Source organism: Gigantopelta aegis, chromosome 3, assembly GCF_016097555.1.
Source record: "Gigantopelta aegis isolate Gae_Host chromosome 3, Gae_host_genome, whole genome shotgun sequence".
Classification (NCBI taxonomy): Eukaryota; Metazoa; Mollusca; class Gastropoda; order Neomphalida; family Peltospiridae; genus Gigantopelta; species Gigantopelta aegis.
The window spans coordinates 1,758,104-1,783,186 of NC_054701.1; the positions used below are offsets into that span (position 1 = coordinate 1,758,104).

The following is a 25,083-nucleotide window of genomic DNA, read 5'->3' on the forward strand; positions in this document are numbered from 1 at the left end:
AAATTAATGTGCTCTAGTGGTGTTGTAAAAGAAAACAAACTAACTTTTTTGTAAATGTGTTAAGAGTACAAGTTTGGAACAGCTAAAAGTACAAAGAACTATACAGAGCTGACCACACAATTGTTTTCAAACTGGTAGCTCTGTTTTGCTGCTGTCTAAACAAAGATCAGTGTATATGGTGTTGAACAGGATTATTTTGACAATTTAGGCAGCAAGAGTAAACTAACCACTGTCATATAGGCTACTATTACCAAAACACAAAAAATACTTTATACTTTTCTAGACGGGCCAACATGTAGCATGAAATTCGATGTAGCACTTGTTGAGCACCAATTTGGACGGTGGTCGGAGTGTTACGACACCAATTAGCTCACTGCTATATCCCGTCTCTCGTTAACAGTACAAACATGCCACTATACATTCAAATGAGATGTGCTTTTATTTTGCAGTAGATCAGTACAGGTAATGTTTTACATCATTAGAAATGTACAAAATAACATGCAGTAGATCAGTACAGGTAATGTTTTACATCATTAGAAATGTACAAAATAACATGCAGTAGAAAAGAATACATTTTAATGAAACATACACATATCGTAGCAGCATGAAAAAAAGAAATCTTGGCGACAGATGATCGTAACATGAAAATATGATGTGGCAAGTTTTATACGTTAAATGTTCGCCTGTCCGACACATGACATGTAAAAAAAACATCCCAGTGTCAGATCTACCCTAAAATGAAGGGATGAGCAGTTAAAAAACAATAATACCAGCTTTTCTCCAGATGTGTTCGATGCTGTTGGAAACAGAGTAAATTCACACACCTTAAGATGCTATGTGAGTCCATGTCAGATGGAACAAAAACAGATTTATTCAATGTCTTTACATCGAACCACGGTTGATGAATGCTGGCCTAGCTACAAGCTATCTTGGTTGACTGTCCAGTACAGGATGGAACACTAGTAGTGGAAGAGAGATTACCTAGTGGTCGTTCATGTCCCCAGAGAGCTGTTAAAACTCACTTTATGTCCGAGCCCGTGCTGGGACATGAACCTAACACCTACCAGTGTTACGGTGGACCACTAAATCACCGAGGCTAGTGAAATAAGACAAATTGGATCGGACTAATCTGCACAATATAAAACAATCAAAGTAGAAGTCTAAGTGAGTTTAGGAAGATGGTCGGCCAGTTCGACAAACACTGTTTTATGGAGTATTATAGTGCTCTCTATTCTGTTTCCATAGCAACGTGGAATGACCTTCACATATCAGTGTGGTACGTCAATAATAAGATCAGTGTCCTCTTCCTCAGCACCTATAATGTCGCTCATACTGAAACAAAACAATTTTAGACATTAACATACTAAGTATTTTTAACTCTGTCACGTATAACTATTTAATTTTTAGTGTGTACTTGTTAATAACTCCTTTGAATGTAAATTGTGTTATTGCCAATTCATGTATTAAAATAAAAGTATGTTACATGTTAAGAAATCCAATAATTTGTAGATACATTATGAGCGAAACTTAAATGTATTTCTTAAGAAAAGTTAGTTTTTTCACTTTATATTTAATTTATTTTGTTTACACCACTTAGAACATACTGTTGCCATCCTCAAATCAAATGAATGAATGAATGTTTAACGACATCCCAGCATGAAAAATACATCGGCTAATCAAAACCCAAAATGGAAACCCAAGAAGCAAAAACATACGGGTAATAATTTGGACTGGACTGAGAATGCTTTCATGCAATTTCTACTTTCATGTTTTATTTTCTTCTTTAAAGATATACTTGGGCTAAAATCTGTTTAAAAAAAAAAAAAAATAGGTGAGAAATTGACATTAAATTTTCAATTATTTTGTCTTGATATTGCGGTGTCATCCAACATTCAGTTGTAAATCAAATTAATTCACCTGTCTGGGTTAGAGTTGTCGTTGCTGAAGATTTCCATCGGTAGAAGTGTTGGAGTTTTCTCAATTCCAAAAGAATGTTGTCGTGACTCTAGGTGTCGCTCCAGCTCCTCCCTTGTCATCTGCCCTCCAGGGTTCCCACTGTCACCCCCCGACTTGTGACCTGTAACAACAATCAAGTTATTTATCTGACCAGTTGTTTATCTGTCCCCCGGGGTTACCACTGTCAGCACCCCCCACCCCCAACGTGTGACCTGTAACAACAATAAAGTTATTTATCTGTCACCACCCCCACCCCCTGATTTGTATCTTGTAACAACAATCAAGTTATTTATCTGTCCCCAGGGGTTACCACTGTCACCACCCCCACCCTCGACTTGTGACCTGTAACAAAAATCAAGTTATTTATCTGTCCCCAGGGGTTACCACTGTCACCACCACCCACCCCCGACTTGTGACCTGTAACAACAATCAAGTTATTTATCTGTCCCCAGGGGTTACCACTGTCACCACCCCCACCCTCGACTTGTGACCTGTAACAACAATCAAGTTATTTATCTGTCACCACCCCCACCCCACCCCGACTTGTGACCTGTAACAACAATCAAGTTATTTATCTGTCACCACCCCTCCGACTTGTGACCTGTAACAACAATCAAGTTATTTATCTGTCACCACCCCCACCCCACCCCGACTTGTGACCTGTAACAACAATCAAGTTATTTATCTGTCACCACCCCCACCCCACCCCGACTTGTGACTTGTAACAACAATCAAGTTATTTATCTGTCACCACCCCCACCCCACCCCGACTTGTGACCTGTAACAACAATCAAGCTATTTATCTGCCCCCATGGTTACCACTGTCACCACCCCCACCCCTGATTTGTGACCTGTAACAACAATCAAGTTATTTATCTGTCACCACCACCCCCCCCCACCCCCTGACTTGTGACTTGTAACAACAATCAAGTTATTTATCTGTCACCACCCCTCCTACTTGTGACCTGTAACAACAATCAAGTTATTTATCTGTCACCACCCCTCCTACTTGTGACCTGTAACAACAATCAAGTTATTTATCTGTCACCCCCCCCACCCCCCACCCCAACTTGTGACTTGTAACAACAATCAAGTTATTTATCTGTCACCACCCCTCCGACTTTTGACTTGCAACAACAATCAAGTTATTTATCTGCCCCCATGGTTACCACTGTCACCACCACCCACCCCCGACTTGTGACCTGTAACAACAATCAAGTTATTTATCTGTCACCACCCCCATCCCACCCCGACATGTGACTTGTAACAACAATCAAGTTATTTATCTGCCCCCAGGGTTACCACTGTCACCACCACCCACCCCCGACTTGTGACCTGTAACAACAATCAAGTTATTTATCTGTCACCACCCCCACCCCACCCTGACTTGTGACTTGTAACAACAATCAAGTTATTTATCTGTCACCACCCCTCCGACTTGTGACAACAATCAAGTTATTTATCTGTCACCACCCCCACCCCGACTTGTGACTTGTAACAACAATCAAGTTATTTATCTGTCACCACCCCCACCCCACCCCGACATGTGACTTGTAACAACAATCAAGTTATTTATTTGTCACCACACCCACCCCACCCCGACATGTGACTTGTAACAACAATCAAGTTATTTATCTGCCCCCAGGGTTACCACTGTCACCACCCCCACCTCCGACTTGTGACCTGTAACAACAATCAAGTTATTTATTTGTCACCACCCCCACCCCACCCCGACTTGTGACAACAATCAAGTTATTTATCTGTCACCACCCCCACCCCACCCCGACTTGTGACCTGTAACAACAATCAAGTTATTTATCTGTCACCACCCCTCCGACTTGTGACCTGTAACAACAATCAAGTTATTTATCTGCCCCCAGGGTTACCATTGTCACCACCCCCACCCCTGACTTGTCACCTGTAACAACAATCAAGTTATTTATCTGTCACCACCCCCACCCCACCCCGACTTGTGACTTGTGACAACAATCAAGTTATTTATCTGTCACCACCCCCACCCCACCCTGACTTGTGACTTGTAATAACAATCAAGTTACTTATCTGCCCCCAGGGTTACCACTGTCACCACACCACCCGACTTGTGACCTGTAACAACAATCAAGTTGTTTATCGGACCCCAGGGAAAGAATGTCACACCAAGAAGGTACTGACCAACTTTTATTTGTTACTCAAATTTTATTAAACAGGTCTGCAAGTGTGTGCGTGTGTGTGTGTATGCGCATGTGTGCGTGTGCATGTGTGTGTGTAAGTAGTATCACCCACTGCCGGGTCATCGACAATCATTTCACATCAAAAGCTAAGTACACAATTTCTTTTTTAAACAGTTGGCAACATCAGGATACTTAGCCCACCCCATGAAGCAGAAAACAATTAATGCTCGATAGTTTTCTCTAGAGGTAAGACAAATGTGAGTTTTAATAAACACTTAATGCTCCATAGTTTTCTCTAGAGGTAAGACAAATGTGAGTTTTAATAAATTCAAAGTTTTAGACATATTCTTTACAATTTACCATATCTAATGTTTAGTACAGACATGCTTCAGTTCCTAATTTAAGTAGCACTCACCTTTGGACTTCTTAAGTGAAGATTTCTTCTTTTTCACACCATCTGAGGACTAAACAGATCTAAACATTAGACAAATTCAGCCATTTTTACTTCAGTACATCTAAGAAGAGAATGATAGTTAGTTGGAAGGTAACATTATTCATTAAAAGTTAGATCACTTTGTGATTTTAATAAGTATTGAACGTTGTTGGCCATGAAAACAAAATAGACGAGAACTGTAAATTAAGGAAATGTGGAAGAAGAATTACTGAAACATAGTTGGCCGCATTTACAAAGCCTATTTTAGACTTACATGTGTGTCACTACATCCATGTTTCAATCTTAAACACCTACGTTTAAGAAAAACAGGCTTCGTAAATTCGGCCCGGTATGTCTGCTAAAGAAACAGTAAAAGGAATACAAAAAGAAGATCAGAGAACAAAGAGTAAAACATTGTAATTGATAAAATGTTTCTCAAACATAACTGATGGTCAAAATGTGACAATAAATGTGCGACTCCCAGGACAAATGTACAGATGAGCACTGAAATCTTTATTTCTACTGTCCTGTAACCAATCTGCTAGTACTCTAAGATTTCTTGGCAATTAAAATACAATTAAAGTTAAAGTATCTAACAAACACATCATTACAATTCATGTAAGAACTCACCATTCGACCTACTCCTGAAATCATATGTCCTAAATCTCCTGAACTGCCAGCCTTTCTTCTACAATAAAAATACATTATCTGAGAATTACAGAAATGTTGTGAATGTTTCAGTATATATACAGTATACTTTCAGATTTTTCAGTATATATACGGTATACTTTCAGATTTTTCAGTATATATACGGTATACTTTCAGATTTTTCAGTATATATACGGTATACTTTCAGATTTTTCAGTATATATACGGTATACTTTCAGATTTTTCATTATATATACGGTATACTTTCAGATTATACAGTATACTTTCAGATTTTTCAGTATATATACAGTATACTTTCAGATTTTTCAGTATATATACAGTATACTTTCAGATTTTTCAGTATATATACAGTATACTTTCAGATTTTTCAGTATATATACAGTATACTTTCAGATTTTTCAGTATATATACGGTATACTTTCAGATTTTTCAGTATATATACGGTATACTTTCAGATTTTTCATTATATATACAGTATACTTTCAGATTTTTCAGTATATATACAGTATACTTTCAGATTTTTCAGTATATATACAGTATACTTTCAGATTTTTCATTATATATACAGTATACTTTCAGATTTTTCATTATATATACAGTATACTTTCAGATTTTTCAGTATATATACAGTATACTTTCAGATTTTTCAGTATATATACAGTATACTTTCAGATTTTTCAGTATATATACAGTATACTTTCAGATTTTTCAGTATATATACAGTATACTTTCAGATTTTTCAGTATATATACAGTATACTTTCAGATTTTTCAGTATATATACAGTATACTTTCAGATTTTTCAGTATATATACAGTATACTTTCAGATTTTTCAGTCGTATAACTTTTTTACTGCTTTAAACAAAGTGTGTTTCATTAGAGTAAATATTTTTAAACTATCACTCACTCTGAAATTGGACTTTAAATATTAGAAAAATTCAATGTTGGTGTTGACAGAGTATTATTTATTTATTATCTGAGAAATAATGCCTATGACCTCTCAGACCTAACAAATTCCAGGCCCATCTATGACAGGTGAGCAGCGACTCATCCCGTTCTCACTCAAAGATCGAAAGTGGTCAGTGTTTTTGCACTTGCCTTTTTATCATTTGTTTCATTATTACATTTTATAGTGCCTATTTTTAGATGAGTGGAAATATCCTCATTCAAACTTTCTCACCTGGAATTACTATCTGGAGAGAAATGGATTGTCCTCATGCTATTTCTAAATGGATTGTCCTCATGCTATTTCTAAATGGATTGTCCTCATGCTATTTCTAAATGGATTGTCCTCATGCTATTTCTAAATGGAAAGGTCTGTGTGAACAGTGTATTGTTATCATGTAAATCAATCTCCAAGTTTTCAAACACAATTATGTTACTTTTTACTGGAAACTCCATCTTTGTGGCCGTCTGCATCGCTGTCACTGGACGCCGTCGCGTCGCTGTCCCCCGATGAATCCGTCACCTTCTCATACTGTAAGAGTCGGTCTAACAAAAAACTGAAGAAAAAAAAACAAACAAAACGTACAATTTCAGACTCATCATATAAGCGTGTTAAACAGTTGCTCATTTTGTTACAGATTGGTTATTATAATTTGCACCATTACTGAATTTTTTATCATTTTTTATTTCATTTGTTTTTCTTTACTTGGCTAAAAGAAATTAATTTCCAGTGTTGGTTCTCTTATATATTATTTATCAAATATTATTTATCTTCTACCTTTCCACAAAACATATTTGCATATAGGATAAAACCATGCATGACATATGCTGACTGTGTTACTTCTCAGGATTTGCATGATGATCTATGTGAACCTTGAATTAACAAGCCATGCATGTTACCTTCTGTCTCTAGTCACTTTTAGAAGTTTCCTTTGAGCCTTTCGGAGTTCTTCTAGAAAACATTCCTGTTCCTGGAAGTAGCAAAATGACAACAGTAAGACAAATGTTATAAATACACTTTACATAACAATGTTGTCACAATTTTTTTTTAACTATATGCATGCAGGGTTTAAGCTCGAAAAACAATATTTTAAAATCTTAGATGACAGGAAATTGTTCATACTAGTACTTCAATTATAAGAATTATATTGTGTAACCTGATCTTACCTAAACCTTGCATTGAACTTACATTTTAATAACTGTATTTCTCGCTAATACATTTCTTGTTCCAGCCAGTGCACCATGACTGGTACATCAACGGTCGTGGTATGTGCTATCCTGTCTATGGGATGGTGCATATAAAAGATCCCTTGCTGCTAATCGAAAAGAGTAGCCCATGAAGTGGCGACAGCGGGTCTTCTCCCTCAATATCTGTGTGGGCCTTAACCATGTCCGGCGCCATATAACCATAAATAAAGTTTCTTCCCACTGATATTTTAGGTTTAAGCAAAATAAAATATAACAAAAATATTTTAAATGTTAAAGTTTTTTTTATGTTTAACAATACCACTGGAGAACATTCATTTATTAATCATCAGCTATTGGATGTCAAATATTTGGTAATTCTCACTTATAGTCTTAGAAGGAACCTGCAGCAGTTTTCCATTGACAGCAAGCACAGGACTGCACATACCTTAGATATACTTAGATTTCCACTCTAATACCACAACAATCCTATGTTTGATGTCAAATACATTTTCATCGATAATTTTTGAGTTCCTTGATTTTTAAAAAATCCAGATATTAATCACTAATACACACACTACAGAAACAAACCTGACAGCACCTACATTCAGTTAAGCTTCTGCAAACTCCGGACAGCAGAATTCTAAGTTCGCCAACCTATATCGCGGCGTAGCGAAAATTATCAATGTAAATGTATTTGACGTCAAACATAGGATTGTTGTGGGAAATCTTTGACTACTTTTTGGTGGGCACCTATTGAAAGAAAATTATATAGCTTGGTCTCTGACTGTAATAAGAGCGAATAACAACACATAATTATAACTGTCCAAATGTCCGTCTACCGCGTACCGGTAGCTCTCTTACAGTCAGAGTAATCCGGCTACCAACTTCCCTGCTTCTCACTCCTATGATAACATATGCATCAAACAACTTACATAAACAAGCAATCTAAGTTTCTTCTTCAAAGTTTTGTACTTCTGTTTGTAGTCTATTTGATGCTCTTGAAAACCCTCTGAAAACAAAAATAATAAATTAAAACATCATTCATTGGTAATGGTTACAGAAGCAATACAAACAAAAGTATTAATTTTAATACTAATTCTATATTTACCAGCAACTGGCATCATCATGTGATACAAATGCTGTTTTTAAAATTAGAAAAATTAATGTTTTAACAACAAATAACAATGCTAATAATGCTCGCGATATATTTAGATATCGGTTATCTTCCCTTTGGTGTGCTGCTCGTCACTTCCTTTTCCTTTTAGAACAGAGTGACCGAAGTATGTTATATACATGGGTTGATCTAAATCGGGAATTATCTTGCAATAGCAAAGACATCTTTCTATATTATTTAAAATAATAAACTGATAAATAATTAAATATTGTTTTTCTAAATGATTAAAAGTCGGTTATTTTCAGATGTAATACATTTTCACTATTATAAAATACTATTCCATCTTTTGCATGCATTGGTGACGATATTTGTGAAAACCAATAAAGAAAGTACAATATATCCTTACTTTAAAAATGCTTAAACATAAAACAACTATAGTGATATAATTTTTAGTACCTGCAGTTAGTGATGGCATAATCGGGCTATTTCAGTTAGGCTTATATTCTCAATCCAAAGTGGTGAGAATGTTTTTCAAGTTTTGGTGTGGGTTGTGTGTGTGCTGCAAAATAGGTTTTGTCACAGAGACAACACACCGTTAAAGCCTAATACACTGGAGGGAAAGACTGTTCCAGCGTTCATGCTAATAGTATCACTGACCTTAACCCTAAGCCTGAATGCTGGAACGTTCGGAAGTCTTGCCCTAGTGTACTGAAAAATAAAGATTTTAGCCAATTGAGGTAAATGCTGTTGCATTTGAGTACCAGAAATTAGTTTTGTTTTTTAGATACATAAAATATCCACAGGATAAAAAAATATATATATTAGCAGGTTTTCTGCAGTGTGTGCAATTGCAAAACCATGCAATTTATATCTTTTGATGCTGTACTTGAACGTATGGTGAGGATCACATAGTGGGTTCGTCTCCACAATCTGTCACTGGGATGCATCTTGGTTACTGTGTATTGATTTCTATACAAAGTTTTAAAATATACTTAACCTTGATATTTGTATTGTATTTATACTTTTCCCAACAGCTCTTTACACTGGTTTTACATAATTGTGTAAATAATATTTTCATAAACTTGCCTTTTTTGACGCCCAATAGCCAATGTGTATTTTTGTGCAGGGATGTCATTAAACATTCATTCTGTCCATTTTGTTCCAGCCAGTATACCACAACTGTTTCAATATCAAAGGTCTAAGTATGTGTTATCCTGATGGTGCATATCTTAGATCCCTTGCTACTAATGGTAAAATAGAGTGGGTTGCCTCTCTAAGACTATGTAAAAATTACCAAATGTTTGACATCCAATAGCTGATGATTAATAAATCGTTCTGCTCTAGTGGTCTCATTAAACAAAACAAACTTTAACTTCTTGTCCAGAATCTTCAAAACCTTTCATTCTGTTACCTGTCATTTTTATCTTTACTTGATTATTAGTTTGATTTGTATATAATTTGCGTTTAGTAAAGATAATTATTTTGTTCAGATGGGTGCCAAAGTGAACCCAAAGCCGAAGCGGAAGAAGGTGAGGAAGCCGCAGGTGGCGGCGAAGAAGACGACTCCCAAACTGATGATGGAGAAAGAGATCGGCGGAGATAAGAACGGAGGCAAACGATTAGTCCGCATCAAACGGCTGGTAAACTTTGAAACTTGTACTCTTGTCTTGTAGGTCACCTGGCGTGTGACCGGCCTTTAAAAGCTCTAACAGAATTTGATTTTGATCAGCTGAATTAATGGATAACCTTTTTTTAAAATCTAATTGAATGTTTTACTGAACCTTATTTTAGAATTTATTTTTTGTTATATTTAAAGAAAAATTACATAGTATCCAGGGCTTTAGATCTCACTAAGTTGGACACGACAGGAAGTTGTCTTTTTTGAGCGCAGGAAGGTCGTTTTAGCTCAGTAGTCATTAACAGCTGATGGAGAGTTGTCAGCATTCAAAATTGCATTTAAAGTTATTTTAATGTAATTAAACGTAACATTTCAGTGGTTTTGAGGTGAATATTTTGATGTAATTAAACGAAACATTTCAGTGGTTTTGAGGTGAATATTTTGATGTAATTAAACGAAACATTTCAGTGGTTTTGAGGTGAATATTTTGATGTAATTAAACGTAACATTTCAGTGGGCTTGAGGTGAATATTTTAATGTAATTAAACGAAACATTTCAGTGGGCTTGAGGTGAATATTTTAATGTAATTAAACGAAACATTTCAGTGGGTTTGAGGTGAATATTTTGATGTAATTAAACGAAACATTTCAGTGGTTTTGAGGTGAATATTTTGATGTAATTAAACGTAACATTTCAGTGGTTTTGAGGTGAATATTTTGATGTTTGTACTAAATTTGGGCGTGATTATTTTGGGCACAACGTTTATCAACTTGACTTTGTAATTTTAATAGGTCATTGTATTTTTATTTTAAATTTTCATATTGTTGATAGTATTGTTCTTGTGTTAATTGTTGTATTTTTGTCTATTTCAGCCCAGGTTTTACCCGACAGAAGACAAACCCCGTAAACTGAAGTCCCGCAAGAAGCCGTTCAGCAAACATCATCACAAACTGCGATCATCCATAACTCCCGGAACCATCGTCATCATCGTGGCAGGCAGACACAAGGGGAAGGTGGGTATCGCTCGTTCTGTAGCGCTGTCATTATTAGTTTCCTACCGGTCCAGGCAGACACGAGGGGAAGGTGGGTGTCGCTCGTTCTGTGGCGCTGTCATTATTAGTTCACTACTGGTCCAGGCAGACACAAGGGGAAGGTGGGTGTCGCTCGTTCTGTCATTATTAGTCCCGTACTGGTTCAGGCAGACACACGGGGAAGGTGGGTGTCGCTTGTTCTGTGGTGCTGTCATATTAGTCCCCTACTGGTTCAGGCAGACACAAGGGGAAGGTGGGTGTCGCTCGTTCTGTGGTGCTGTCATATTAGTCCCCTACCGGTTCAGGCAGACACAAGGGGAAGGTGGGTGTCGCTCGTTCTGTGGTGCTGTCATTATTAGTCCTTACTGGTTCAGGCAGACACAAGGGGAAGGTGGGTGTCGCTCGTTCTGTGGTGCTGTCATTAGTTCCCTACCGGTCCAGGCAGACACAAGGGGAAGGTGGGTGTCGCTCGTTCTGTGGTGCTGTCATTAGTTCCCTACCAGTTCAGGCAGACACAAGGGGAAGGTGGGTGTCGCTCGTTCTGTGGTGCTGTCATTAGTTCCCTACCAGTTCAGGCAGACACAAGGGGAAGGTGGGTGTCGCTCGTTCTGTGGTGCTGTCATTATTAGTTCCCTACCGGTTCAGGCAGACACAAGGGGAAGGTGGGTGTTGCTCATTCTGTGGTGCTGTCATTATTAGTCCCCTACCGGTTCAGGCAGACACTAGGGGAAGGTGGGTATTGCTCGTTCTGTGGTGCTGTCATTATTAGTTCACTACCGGTCAAGGCAGACACAAGGGGAAGGTGGGTGTCGCTCGTTCTGTGGTGCTGTCATATTAGTCCCCTACCGGTTCAGGCAGACACTAGGGGAAGGTGGGTATCGCTCGTTCTGTGGTGCTGTCATTATTAGTTCACTACCGGTCCAGGCAGACACTAGGGGAAAGTGGGTATCGCTCGTTCTGTGGTGCTGTCATTATTAGTTCACTACCGGTTCAGGCAGACACAAGGGGAAGGTGGGTGTCGCTCGTTCTGTGGTGCTGTCATTATTAGTTAACTACCGGTTCAGGCAGACACAAGGGGAAGGTGGGTGTCGCTCATTCTGTGGTGCTGTCATTATTAGTTAACTACCGGTCCAGGCAGACACAAGGGGAAGGTGGGTGTCGCTCGTTCTGTGGTGCTGTTATATTAGTCCCCTACCGGTTCAAGCAGACACTAGGGGAAGGTGGGTATCGCTCGTTCTGTGGTGCTGTCATTATTAGTCCATTACCGGTCCCAGGCTGACACAAAGGGAAGGTGGGTGTCGCTCGTTCTGTGGTGCTGTCATTATTAGTCCATTACCGGTCCCAGGCTGACACAAGGGGAAGGTGGATGTCGCTCGTTCTGTGGTGCTGTCATTATTAGTTCCCTACCGGTTCAGGCAGACACAAGGGGAAGGTGGGTGTCGCTCATTCTGTGGTGCTGTCATTATTAGTCCCCTACCGGTTCAGGCAGACACTAGGGGAAGGTGGGTATCGCTCGTTCTGTGGTGCTGTCATTATTAGTTCACTACCGGTCAAGGCAGACACAAGGGGAAGGTGGGTGTCGCTCGTTCTGTGGTGCTGTCATATTAGTCCCCTACCGGTTCAGGCAGACACTAGGGGAAGGTAGGTATCGCTCGTTCTGTGGTGCTGTCATTATTAGTTCACTACCGGTCCAGGCAGACACTAGGGGAAAGTGGGTATCGCTCGTTCTGTGGTGCTGTCATTATTAGTTCACTACCGGTTCAGGCAGACACAAGGGGAAGGTGGGTGTCGCTCGTTCTGTGGTGCTGTCATTATTAGTTAACTACCGGTTCAGGCAGACACAAGGGGAAGGTGGGTGTCGCTCATTCTGTGGTGCTGTCATTATTAGTTAACTACCGGTCCAGGCAGACACAAGGGGAAGGTGGGTGTCGCTCGTTCTGTGGTGCTGTTATATTAGTCCCCTACCGGTTCAAGCAGACACTAGGGGAAGGTGGGTATCGCTCGTTCTGTGGTGCTGTCATTATTAGTCCATTACCGGTCCCAGGCTGACACAAAGGGAAGGTGGGTGTCGCTCGTTCTGTGGTGCTGTCATTATTAGTCCATTACCGGTCCCAGGCTGACACAAGGGGAAGGTGGGTGTCGCTCGTTCTGTGGTGCTGTCATTATTAGTTCACTACCGGTCAAGGCAGACACAAGGGGAAGGTGGGTGTCGCTCGTTCTGTGGTGCTGTTATATTAGTCCCCTACCGGTTCAAGCAGACACTAGGGGAAGGTGGGTATCGCTCGTTCTGTGGTGCTGTCATTATTAGTCCATTACCGGTCCCAGGCTGACACAAAGGGAAGGTGGGTGTCGCTCGTTCTGTGGTGCTGTCATTATTAGTCCATTACCGGTCCCAGGCTGACACAAGGGGAAGGTGGGTGTCGCTCGTTCTGTGGTGCTGTCATATTAGTCCCCTACCGGTTCAGGCAGACACTAGGGGAAGGTGGGTATCGCTCGTTCTGTGGTGCTGTCATTATTAGTTCACTACCGGTCAAGGCAGACACAAGGGGAAGGTGGGTGTCGCTCGTTCTGTGGTGCTGTCATTATTAGTTCACTACCGGTCAAGGCAGACACTAGGGGAAGGTGGGTATCGCTCGTTCTGTGGTGCTGTCATTATTAGTCCATTACCGGTCCCAGGCTGACACAAGGGGAAGGTGGGTGTCGCTCGTTCTGTGGTGCTGTCATTATTAGTTCACTACCGGTCAAGGCTGACACAAGGGGAAGGTGGGTGTCGCTCGTTCTGTGGTGCTGTCATTATTAGTTCACTACCGGTCAAGGCTGACACAAGGGGAAGGTGGGTGTCGCTCGTTCTGTGGTGCTGTCATTATTAGTCCATTACCGGTCCCAGGCTGACACAAGGAGAAGGTGGGTGTCGCTCGTTCTGTTATGCTGTCATTATTAGTCCATTACCGGTCCCAGGCTGACACAAGGCAGAGTATGACAAATATTTTGAAAAGTCACTAGCCACAGGGCTAGTGGGTTTGTGAAAACCACTAGCCCACCAAGATAAAGCACTAGCCCAAATTCCTGATCAATTATAACTGGATTTTTATATAATTTTTGTAACATTACATATTTACGAGTATAACAGTAAAATAAAACAAACACTTAAATCATGTTGTAACTTTCAGTTTTTTGTCGTGTCGTACGTTTTGTCTTTTGTCAAGTGTGATCCATCGTCATTGTCCCGTTTTTGTTTTTGCTCCCCCCCGGGAAAATTAATTGAGCAAACTCTTGGTTGGTATCTAAAAACACTATCAAAATAATTAAATTTAAATGAGGGTACGACAGTGTCGCCAGGAACGGTGATGCCAAATACAGGGCATTATCCCGTGTCAGACCGATATGAAAAGAATATAACGGCGACATCTAATCCGTTTAGGTATTATCTTGTATTGGCAGCTGTGACGTTTTATCCAAACCGCTACACGTAATAGGCCAAGCCGAGTCATTGCATATGCGGTTACCATTAAAGTAAATTGTTTTCCTGATTGCCGATAACCACATGTTAGCGAAGTGTTAAATTAAAAAAACAATAGGTAAATAAAACAAACACTGAAATTCAAAGCATGGCTGGGGTTTACTTGATTGAGATTAACATGTCGTCGCGATTGATGATTTCCAAGTTCTTAGCCTAAAACATGTGCGCGATTAACGACCACGTGACGTGTCTAACCAATCAAAACACGCATGTCATTAGACTTTATTTCCTGTGCCAGAAACTTGAAAGGGAAAGGTAAACAATGCATGCTGTAACTGTGACGATGTAGAGATAGCATGTTACTGCAGTTTGCAGACCTAGCTCAAGTGGATTATTATTATATACTCATTGCGTTGTTGATATTATTCGATGACAAACGTCACAATCAAATTTATTAAACGAAATTTCAGCCGAGAGAAAAAGAATGAAAGAAAACAAAAAACCCACGATCGAGCGATGACGAGGGGGGAAACCACTAGCCCGCAGGGGCTAGTGGTTTTGCGTTTCTCACTAGCCCGAACTTAAAAACCACTAGCCACGGGCGTCGGGCTAGCGGATTTGTCGAACTCTGACACAAGGGGAAGGTGGGTGTCGCTCGTTCTGTGGTGCTGTCATTATTAGTTCCCTACCGGTTCAGGCAGACACAAGGGGAAGGTTAGTTCCCTACCGGTTCAGGCACTCTGACACAAGGGGAAGGTGGGTGTCGCTCGTTCTGTGGTGCTGTCATTATTAGTTCCCTACCGGTCCAGGCAGACACTAGGGGAAGGTGGGTATCTCTCGTTCTGTGGTGCTGTCATTATTAGTTCCCTACTGGTCCAGGCAGACACTAGGGGAAGGTGGGTATCTCTCGTTCTGTGGTGCTGTCATTATTAGTTCCCTACCGGTTCAGGCAGACACAAGGGGAAGGTGGGTGTCGCTCATTCTGTGGTGCTGTCATTATTAGTTCACTACCGGTCCAGGCAGACACTAGGGGAATGTGGGTATCTCTCGTTCTGTGGTGCTGTCATTATTAGTTTACTACCGGTTCAGGCAGACACTAGGGGAAGGTGGGTATCGCTCGTTCTGTGGTGCTGTCATTATTAGTTCCCTACCGGTTCAGGCAGACACAAGGGGAAGGTGGGTGTCGCTCATTCTGTGGTGCTGTCATTATTAGTTCACTACCGGTCCAGGCAGACACTAGGGGAATGTGGGTATCTCTGGTTCTGTGGTGCTGTCATTATTAGTTTACTACCGGTCCAGGCAGACACTAGGGGAAGGTGGGTATCTCTCGTTCTGTGGTGCTGTCATTATTAGTTCCGTACCGGTCCAGGCAGACACTAGGGGAAGGTGGGTATCGCTCATTCTGTGGTGCTGTCGTATTAGTTCCCTACCGGTCACAAGACACGAAGGGGGTATTCTTTTTATCATCCATTATCATTCTTTTCATTTGCGACAGTTGTAAACAGTGTCAGTAATAACTCTGCATTTTACTGGCTGCTGACTTTTCAAAGTTGAAATATCACAAAACTTAGCTAAGAACAGAAGTGTTTTGTAATGTCATGAGTATTATTTTTAAAAGGTCAAGATGAAGATTTTTTTAAATTAGGCTTTATCACTACACTAGTTTCATAAACATCTTAAATTACACACCTATGCTAGAATTACTAACAATTCAGCCACCCGGCTCGTGTTATTGAAATATTTAACAGGCTTTCTGCCAGTGTACGTAATAAAAACAGAAAACCTCGGTTCTTTACTCAAGTGGATTCATTGATTAGGTGCAAACATCATCTGCATCAACATACATTTGTAAAGTTCCGTTGTATTTTTAGTGGAATCATTTATAAACCAACCTGAAGCTGACCTGATTTTACAACAGTTTTCAAATAAAACTTTGTGTAATACCTTTTTTCCTTTTTTTGCAGAGGGTTGTATTTCTGAAACAGTTGAAAACAGGACTTTTGCTTGTCACAGGTATATCAGTAAAATGGGAACATCTAAATTAAAACGCACCACTCACCCGTCAGAATGTACCAGTGTTGAACGTTTTTACCACTTTAGTTGATCTTATAGTGTATTTTGCACATAACCACTGAAACAATATAAAAAAATATAGAAAAACACTAAAAGATCATTTTAATCAACGTGTAATACTGTGACTTTTTAATGTTGAGTATAAGCATGCTACATGTTGGACTGGTCATTATGGTTGTTTTACGAGTCGTGGGATGGTGTTGACAATATAGATCTTAGGACAGTGTGCATCACTTTCAACATCCCATCATCCTCCGCTGGGTTTACATCTCCGTGGTTATTTTGTGACATCAACTAGGAATAAACATTTTAAGAGGTTGGATTTCCTTTGGGCTCTACTAAATGGATCACATGTCCAACTCTTTATCGCTTGCTTTTGTTCCAGAATACGAGTTTGGAACCTGTTATTAAATTGAAATATTTCCAGAGTCATTCTTTCTGTTTTGTATTTAAACAATAACCACCAAATTGTTTAAATATTAAGTCTTTTCTTTGACTTGATATATATTTAGAATAATTTTTCCAACTATTTAATCTGAGTGTTTGTTCTTGCAGGACCATTCCACTTGAATGGCTGTCCTCTGCGGAGAATAAACCAGCGCTATGTGATAGCTACCCGCACTCGTCTCGACATCAAGGGCCTCAAACTGCCAGAGAGACTGAATGACGATTATTTCCGCAGAAAGAAGCTTCGCAGACCAAAACACACAGAAGGTGAAATCTTCGATACAAAGAAAGAGGTACGGCTTGTGTTTTCTTTTTTGTGGCCTAATATATTCATATTTATTTCAAAAACTGATTTATTCTATAGTTAGTATTTTATTTCAGGAACTGAATTTGTTTTGTAACTTTAAAAAAACAAAAATCTGCAGAATATTTGTTCTTTCAAGGGCATAATTATTAACATGCCCATCCCTCACCCGTCTTTGTATTTGTCTGAGAACCCCACCCCATGAGACCTGTAGCCCAAGGTGGATCATTTAGCCGTTTACCATTCATCGAGTCCTTTATGGAGTAGCAAAGCCTGTTGTACATGCTATGGAAAGTACATATAAAGTCCCAGTTTGCTTTTAGTAGTGGGGGTTACATTGCATCCCTCTGATTCAAGTTACGAGGATGACAAATATTGAAGTGTGCAAACTGAGCAACGTCTATCACTATAGTCATTTAATTAACAGGAATGGTTCAGTGAACTGTACAGAAGGTCGTTTTATTTACTTGGTTAAACAATATTCTGTATTTTACATGGCGGCTACAGGTGGGGATTGGTTTGACAGGCATAAACCTATATTAGGACCTTTAAACCTATATTAGGACCTTTATTAAATAGGAATGGTCCGGGGTCCACGCAGAACGGTCTTTCAGATTTCTTTCCTTAGTTGTTTTCAGTGGCATGTTTGTCAGACCTTCTGATCAGTGTTTTATTAAACATCTAGAGCAAATAGTTAATGCGTGATTACAAATGTAAATTGCTTTGTGTAAAATTAATAAACATAATGTATGTTTTTCAGGTCTATACAGTGTCCGATGAATGTATTTCAGGTCTATACAGTGTCCGATGAATGTTTTTCAGGTCTGTACAGTGTCCGATGAATGTTTTTCAGGTCTATAACAGTGTGGGATGAATGTTTTTCAGGTCTATAACAGTGTGGGATGAATGTTTTTCAGGTCTCTATACAGTGTCCGATGAATGTTTTCCAGGTCTGTACAGTGTCCGATGAATGTTTTTCAGGTCTATAACAAGTGTCCGATGAATGTTTTCCAGGTCTATATATGTCCAATGAATGTTTTCCAGGTCTATACAGTGTCCAGTGAATGTTTTTGAGGTCTACAACTGTCCGATGAATGTTTTCCAGGTCTATACAGTGTCCAGTGAATGTTTTTCAGGTCTATAACTGTCTGATGATTGTTTTTCAGGTCTACAACTGTCCAGTGAATGTTTTCCAGGTCTATACAGTGTCCAGTGAATGTTTTTCAGGTCTATAACTGTCTGATGATTGTTTTTCAGGTCTATAACTGTCCAGGGAATGTTTTCCAAGTCTATACAGTGTCCAGTGAATGTTTTTCAGGTCTATACAGTGTCCAATGAATGTTTTTCAGGTCTATACAGTGTGCAGTGAATGTTTTTCAGGTCTATAACTGTCTGATGATTGTTTTTCAGGTCTATAACTGTCCAGGGAATGTTTTCCAAGTCTATACAGTGTCCAGTGAATGTTTTTCAGGTCTATAACTGTCTGATGATTGTTTTTCAGGTCTATAACTGTCCAGGGAATGTTTTTCAGGTCTATACAGTGTCCAGTGAATGTTTTTCAGGTCTATAACTGTCCAGTGAATGTTTTCCAGGTCTATACAGTGTCCAGTGAATGTTTTTCAGGTCTATACAGTGTCCAGTGAATGTTTTTCAGGTCTATACAGTGTCCAGTGAATGTTTTTCAGGTCTATACAGTGTCAGATGAGCGGAAGGAGGATCAGGTGGAGGTAGATAAACAAATTCTCGACGTCGTGCGCAAACACAAAGACAAGAAATTGATTTTCGGATACCTCGGAGCAATGTTCTCGTTGAAGAACCGAGAATATCCTCACAAAATGCTCTTCTAAATGTCAAATCTGAACTGTAAAATAAAACAAAAAAACGTGGAGTCGTGAATGTGTTCCTTTTTCACGTTAATACTGTTTTAGATTTTAAAAAACCATTAACATCCCTTGTAATTAACAACATTGTCAAAGCAAAATGAAATGCCTCGGCATTGTATTTTAAAATACTTTTGCCATGGCTTCATTACATTGCATCATACAAGATGAACCATCGGAATCTCCACATTGAATGGGACAAACCCAATAGCATGGGATACTGGAGACTAGATGAACATAGTTGATCAAATTTGTTCAACCATATTTTTTGACCAGGTAATCCGGGCCGACTAGGTAAGGCCTGCTTTCCATCAACAGGATTTGATTGTGTGTTTCTGCGTGTGTAATTGTGGTTTTGGTAGCGGATTGCTAGTAAAATGGGACGTCTAACTGTGCTTTAACTGCTGTGACTCGAGTTGCCAGATTCTCCTGTTTGTTTCTATTTGTCAAGACGGGGGGGGGGGAATCTAGGTGCAGTGAATGACTTTACATGGAATGCAAACGTTACTTTGAACATTCCAGATATTTATGCAGCGATTGTGTTGTATAAATAACTTCACATACTAGTATGTTTCATTCTGGCTGGTTTATTTTGCGCAAGAATGTGTAGCAGTTGAGTGGTATGTGCAATATCCAGCAAAAACGTACAGTTATTTTTTAACTTCGACATCAAAAGATGTGACAACTACTTTCTTAGTACTCCTTCCAGCAGTCGGAAGTTTTAAATGAAATGTGAAGTAAATCATATATGGCTCAAGGAACAAAGGGGTTAAATAGAAAAATAAAGTTCCGATCCAGATCGCAGAAGATAATTATCTGAGAGTTCGAAAAATAGTAACGTTGAATCGGGGTTGGGAATTCTCGGGTCCATGGTTTTCCTCTCCTGGAACATTGCATTTCCTCGCATTTTAATCGTCCTTGTCCCTGGATCCCTCTAGATTTACTCCTTTTTTTTTTTTTTTAACAGTTCACCACCCCAGACCCCACTAGATTTGCTCTTTTACAGTTCACCAATTCTCTCTGTTCAATAGGTATGTAATAAATTAATATGTCCTCCAACCTTTAAGAATTCCTCTTGGTGGGTGGATCTACCGATTGGTTTGCTGTTCTAACCAGGTCTACAACAGACGTATCCAAGGTTGGAGTACATGCTGTTCTTGCTGTGCTCAAATGGGTTGTCTTGTATCATGACCAGTAATGACATACATTACAAAAAAACAAAAAAGGGGTGTACTAATGGGAACTACTTTAATAGTTTTCTCTTGTTAATATTTAGCCTGACCTGCAACAAAAGGCATTTTCCCTCGTGTTAATTGGGGCGGCTTTAGCCCAGTGGTAAGGCTAGATGTGTGGGATCAATCCCTGTCGTCTGTCCATTTGGCTATTTCTCATTCCAGCCAGTGCACCACGACTTGTATATTAAAAGCCGTGGTATGTACTACCTGGTCTGTGGGATGGTGTACAGATCCCTTGCTGCTAATCGAAAAGAGTAGCCCATGAAGTGGCGACAGTGGGTTTCCTCTCTTAGTATCTGTATGGTTCTTAGCCATGTCCGACACCGTAAATAAAATGTGTAGAGGGTGTCGTTGAAATAAAACATTTCTTTCATTCTTATGTTAAGTCTCAATATCTCTAAATTGAAAAAAGGAACACATAAGTAGTATCCCTCATCTCATCTCATCTCATCTTGTGGCCATAGGAAGCTAACAATCTCATCTCGTGATCCTAGGAACCATGTCATCTCGTGGGCCTAGGAAGCTAAGCATGTCATCACGTGGTCCTAGGAAGCTAAGCATGTCATCACGTTGTCCTAGGAAGCTAACCATGTCATCACGTGGTCCTAGGAAGCTAAGCATGTCTCTAAAAATATCTCTGAAATGAAAAAAAATAAAATGGAACACACAAGTAGTATCCCTCATCTCATCTCATCTTGTGGTCCTAGGAAGCTAACCATGTCATCACGTGGTCCTAGGAAGCTAACCATGTCATCTCGTGGTCCTAGGAAGCTAACCATGTCATCTCGTGGTCATAGGAAGCTAACCATGTCATCACGTGGTCCTAGGAAGCTAAGCATGTCATCACGTGGTCCTAGGAAGATAACCATGTAATCACGTGGTCCTAGGAAGATAACCATGTCATCTCGTGGTCATAGGAAGCTAACCATGTCATCACGTGGTCCTAGGAAGCTAAGCATGTCATCACGTGGTCCTAGGAAGCTAACCATATAATCACGTGGTCCTAGGAAGCTAACCATGTCATCTCGTGGTCCTTGGAAGCTAACCACGTCATCTCTGGGTCCTAGGAAGCTAACCACGTCATCTCTGGGTCCTAGGAAGCTAACCATGTCATCGACATTCTACATTTTGTGTGTACCGTATATCTTCGCCTGTAAGTCGATCTCGGCTATAAGTCGAGTCCCTAATTTCAAGCCCTGAAAACGTATTTTTTTATTGACCCGTTTATAAGTCGACCCATGAAAAACTACTTAGAAATATTGAAATATTTCTTATTTTCAGCACATGAGAACAATAATATTTGAACAAAAGAAAATTATTTTACAAACTTTGGTTTTCACGTTTTGTACATCGCAATATAATCAGACTATTCCAATCAAACTATCATTATTACATAGCATCAAAACGAAATATTCCCTTAGTAGAGAGTGAAAGCTGTTTGACTGTTACTGTATAGTACTGTACAGATGGTTTTGTGCACAGACAACAACTTTATTTATAAACACTGACAACAGATCACTACGATAAAACTGAAAGTATCACGTTTTGCCGCCATATTAATACATGTAAGGAGGATAACTCTGGAAAGTACACTGGTTTTTGTACAAATGATGTGTGTCCCTATTGCTCTAGATAGTGAACTGCAGAGATCAGTCTATTTTAAGGGAAAGCTCGGTAATATTCATGAAGTTAATCACCGCCAAAACATTGTTTGAACAACCATTAATGCCAGTGACCAGATTTCAAAATAAACTCAGGCAACAGGTAGTTAGTATTGTTTACATTTTTACTATTAGTGATGACTGTTAATTTAACTAAGTGGACTTGTCTTGGCATGTGAGTGAGATCGTACGCCTTTTCGCATAACCAAAACCGTTCTAATGCCAAAAAAAATAGGTTATAAAAAATAAATGTGTCAAATTAACATATTTGAGTATAAATACATGGCATACTTCAACAATAAAACTTGTAAAATAATCCACAAAACAGTAATATTTTTTGTTGAATTTTTTTTACCCTCTTATAAGTCGACCCCCCAAGTTATAAAATAATTTTTGGGTGAAAAAAATTCGACTTATAGGCGAAGATATACGGTATTTTATACAGACATAACTACATTAAAAAATTTGTTTAACGACACCACTAAAGCACATTGATTTATTAATCATCTGCTATTGGATGTAAAATATTTGGTGATTTTGCTACATTTTTCCATTAGCAAATTTCTTTTTTTTCAAATATATTTTCCAGAGTAACACCACACGACAGCCCATAAAACTTCACTCGCTACAGAACACAAAAGCTGTGCACGTGCGCCAGTGTCTCTAACAACTACATTCTGAAATGATCATGTTGGACACCAAACAGCCAGTGTCTTCAATGACCAAGTTAAATTCACTGACGATGTTCATCACCAATGGGAGCCGTGATGAACGCTCCGACTAAAACTTATAAAAATAATACATGAAAACAACTGAGACCAAGAAGTTATTTTATTACCATTTGACTGAATCCAGATATAATAAATCACAAAAACCACCATGACATATTTTAATACTTTTAGACATACACATTGGTCATGTAGAAATGTGAAAACATTTTTTCTAAGGTTGATCTTAAACTAACTGCTGTAACCATGGGGGTGGGGATAGACGTAAATTAAACAAATAAATAGTATCCACATGTTGTTAAAATAGTATGGCTACAGAAATTCAAAGATTTCACGATTTGTTTTCTCAAGTGTAATCAAGCAAAATATTATTGATTATTGGAAATATGTACATTACTGACGAATAACAACTGAGAGTCCAAATTGTTTAAGTTGAGTTTCACAAAGTACAACACACTGATAGTACAACTGTATCCAAGTCTGAGAGAGAAAATCAATATTACAGCTGTGTAGCCTTTGTCTGCACGATCCATTGACAGAGTCTTTATACACTTCTACAACACCGTCGGCGAGATCAGTAATTCCTCTGTCGATTGTCTCGGTTCCCTCGGCGTCCTACAAATAACAATAAATATTTTAACATCATCACTAAGTGAGCTGTTAAGTTCGTTAGTCACTGACAAATTATTAGTTTTGCCCAATTTTGATTCATTAACACTGAAAGCACACAGTTCGTGTATCATATATTTGTACGGGTTGATGCCAAGGCATTTTGTGAATATCTTTGTGATAAAACTAGGATCATGCAAGAAGACAATGTTTGAAACTTCAAGCAATATAAGATACATCTCTGAGCAATGGACAGCATTTGTATACTTTCCCATTTTTGTTGATTTTTTTAATTTTAACTCCATTTTTTCCAGAATTATAACATTATTATTTAACTTAAAAAACACCTTGACATTACTGTTATTCAGATAAAAAAACATGGTTTAACAACTGTTGATCGGGTAAAAACATTCGAGTTTAACATTACTGTTGACAGAAAACATTATTTAACATTACTGTTGATCGGATAACTAGGATAAAAACATACCCCAACCTTGAGTTTAACATTACTGTTGATCGGGTAGAAAACATGCCCCAACCTCGAGTTTAAATTACTGCTGATCGGGTAAACAACATACCCCAAATTACTGTTGATCGGGTACTCGAGTTTAACATTACTGTTGATATCGGATAGAAAACATACCCCAACCTCGAGTTTAACATTACTGTTGATCGGGTAGACAACATGCCCCAACCTCGAGTTTAACATTACTGTTGATCGGGTAGACAACATACCCCAACCTCGAGTTTAACATTACTGTTGATCGGGTAGACAACATACCCCAACCTCGAGTTTAACATTACTGTTGATCGGGTAGAAAACATACCCCAACCTCGAGTTTAACATTACTGTTGATCGGGTAGAAAACATACCCCAACCTCGAGTTTAACATTACTGTTGTCAGGTAGAAAACATACCCCAACCTCGAGTTTAACATTACTGTTGATCGGGTAGACAACATACCCCAACCTCGAGTTTAACATTACTGTTGATCGGATAACATTACTGTTGATCGGGTAAACAACATGAACCTCGGTTTAACATTACTGTTATCGGGTAGAAAACAAACATACCCCAAACATTACTGTTGATATCGGATAGAAAACTCGAGTTTAACATTACTGTTGATCGGGTAGACAACATGCCCCAACCTCGAGTTTAACATTACTGAGACAACATACCCCAACCTCGAGTTTAACATTACTGTTGATCGGGTAGACAACATACCCCAACCTCGAGTTTAACATTACTGTTGAAAACATACCCCAACCTCGAGTAAACAACATACCCCAACCTCGAGTTTAACATTACTGTTGATCGGGTAGAAAACATACCCCAACCTCGAGTTTAACATTACTGTTGATGATCGGGTAGAAAAAACATACCCCAACCTCGAGTTTAACATTACTGTTGATCGGGTAGAAAACATACCCCAACCTCGAGTTTAACATTACTGTTGATCGGGTAGAAAACATACCCCGGGTAACCTCGAGTTTAACATTACTGTTGATTGGGTAGAAAACCTACCCCAACCTCGAGTTTAACATTACTGTTGATCG

At 39.2% G+C, this 25,083-nt stretch overlaps 3 protein-coding genes across 12 annotated transcripts in view; 1 reads left to right on the top strand and 2 right to left on the bottom strand.

Annotated features, from left to right (window-relative positions):
• Positions 1-420: 420 nt before the first annotated feature.
• On the bottom strand, positions 421-8,966 carry LOC121367362. Of its 2 annotated transcripts, none has more exons than XM_041491489.1 (8): positions 8,933-8,966; positions 8,295-8,371; positions 7,075-7,145; positions 6,612-6,731; positions 5,191-5,248; positions 4,543-4,591; positions 1,918-2,077; positions 421-1,332 (listed from the first exon to the last, which is right to left on the bottom strand). In XM_041491489.1, the coding sequence occupies exons 1-8, from the start codon at positions 8,949-8,951 to the stop codon at positions 1,269-1,271; spliced, it is 618 nt and encodes a 205-aa protein (XP_041347423.1). In that variant the 5' UTR covers positions 8,952-8,966; the 3' UTR covers positions 421-1,268. The 2 variants fall into 2 exon arrangements, with proteins under 2 accessions (XP_041347423.1, XP_041347422.1); XM_041491488.1 differs by lacking the exon at positions 8,933-8,966 and adding an exon at positions 8,471-8,610.
• Positions 8,742-19,296, top strand: LOC121367361 (60S ribosomal protein L6-like). Of its 4 annotated transcripts, none has more exons than XM_041491485.1 (6): positions 8,742-8,783; positions 9,967-10,116; positions 10,968-11,108; positions 16,551-16,599; positions 17,215-17,399; positions 19,096-19,296. In XM_041491485.1, the coding sequence occupies exons 1-6, from the start codon at positions 8,757-8,759 to the stop codon at positions 19,255-19,257; spliced, it is 714 nt and encodes a 237-aa protein (XP_041347419.1). In that variant the 5' UTR covers positions 8,742-8,756; the 3' UTR covers positions 19,258-19,296. The 4 variants fall into 4 exon arrangements, with proteins under 4 accessions (XP_041347419.1, XP_041347418.1, XP_041347421.1 ...); XM_041491484.1 differs by lacking the exon at positions 8,742-8,783 and adding an exon at positions 9,292-9,373; XM_041491487.1 differs by lacking the exon at positions 8,742-8,783 and adding an exon at positions 9,292-9,373 and having other exon boundaries at positions 18,171-19,170.
• A 3,703-nt stretch (positions 19,297-22,999) lies between these two features.
• Positions 23,000-25,083, bottom strand: part of LOC121367363 (eukaryotic translation initiation factor 3 subunit C-like) — a 54,706-nt gene continuing 52,622 nt past the window's right edge. For all 6 annotated transcript variants that reach the window (XM_041491495.1, XM_041491494.1, XM_041491493.1 and 3 more), the window contains one exon: positions 23,000-23,529. In XM_041491495.1, coding sequence (XP_041347429.1) covers positions 23,489-23,529 — 41 coding nt within the window. In that variant the 3' untranslated portion in view covers positions 23,000-23,488. The remainder of the gene's footprint in view (positions 23,530-25,083) is intronic.

Bases quoted from the DNA above. Each gene is read 5' to 3' on its own strand.
- LOC121367362 (XM_041491489.1), bottom strand. The intron at 7,146-8,294 runs GTAAGTTGTTTG...TGCTACTTCCAG, and splicing joins AACTTAGATTGCTTGTTTAT to GAACAGGAATGTTTTCTAGA. The intron at 1,333-1,917 runs GTGAATTAATTT...GTTTTGTTTCAG, and splicing joins GACAACTCTAACCCAGACAG to TATGAGCGACATTATAGGTG.
- LOC121367361 (XM_041491484.1), top strand. From the start codon at position 9,335: ATGCAATTTATATCTTTTGATGCTGTACTTGAACGTATG. The intron at 10,117-10,967 runs GTAAACTTTGAA...TGTCTATTTCAG, and splicing joins TAGTCCGCATCAAACGGCTG to CCCAGGTTTTACCCGACAGA. The intron at 16,600-17,214 runs GTATATCAGTAA...TTGTTCTTGCAG, and splicing joins AGGACTTTTGCTTGTCACAG to GACCATTCCACTTGAATGGC.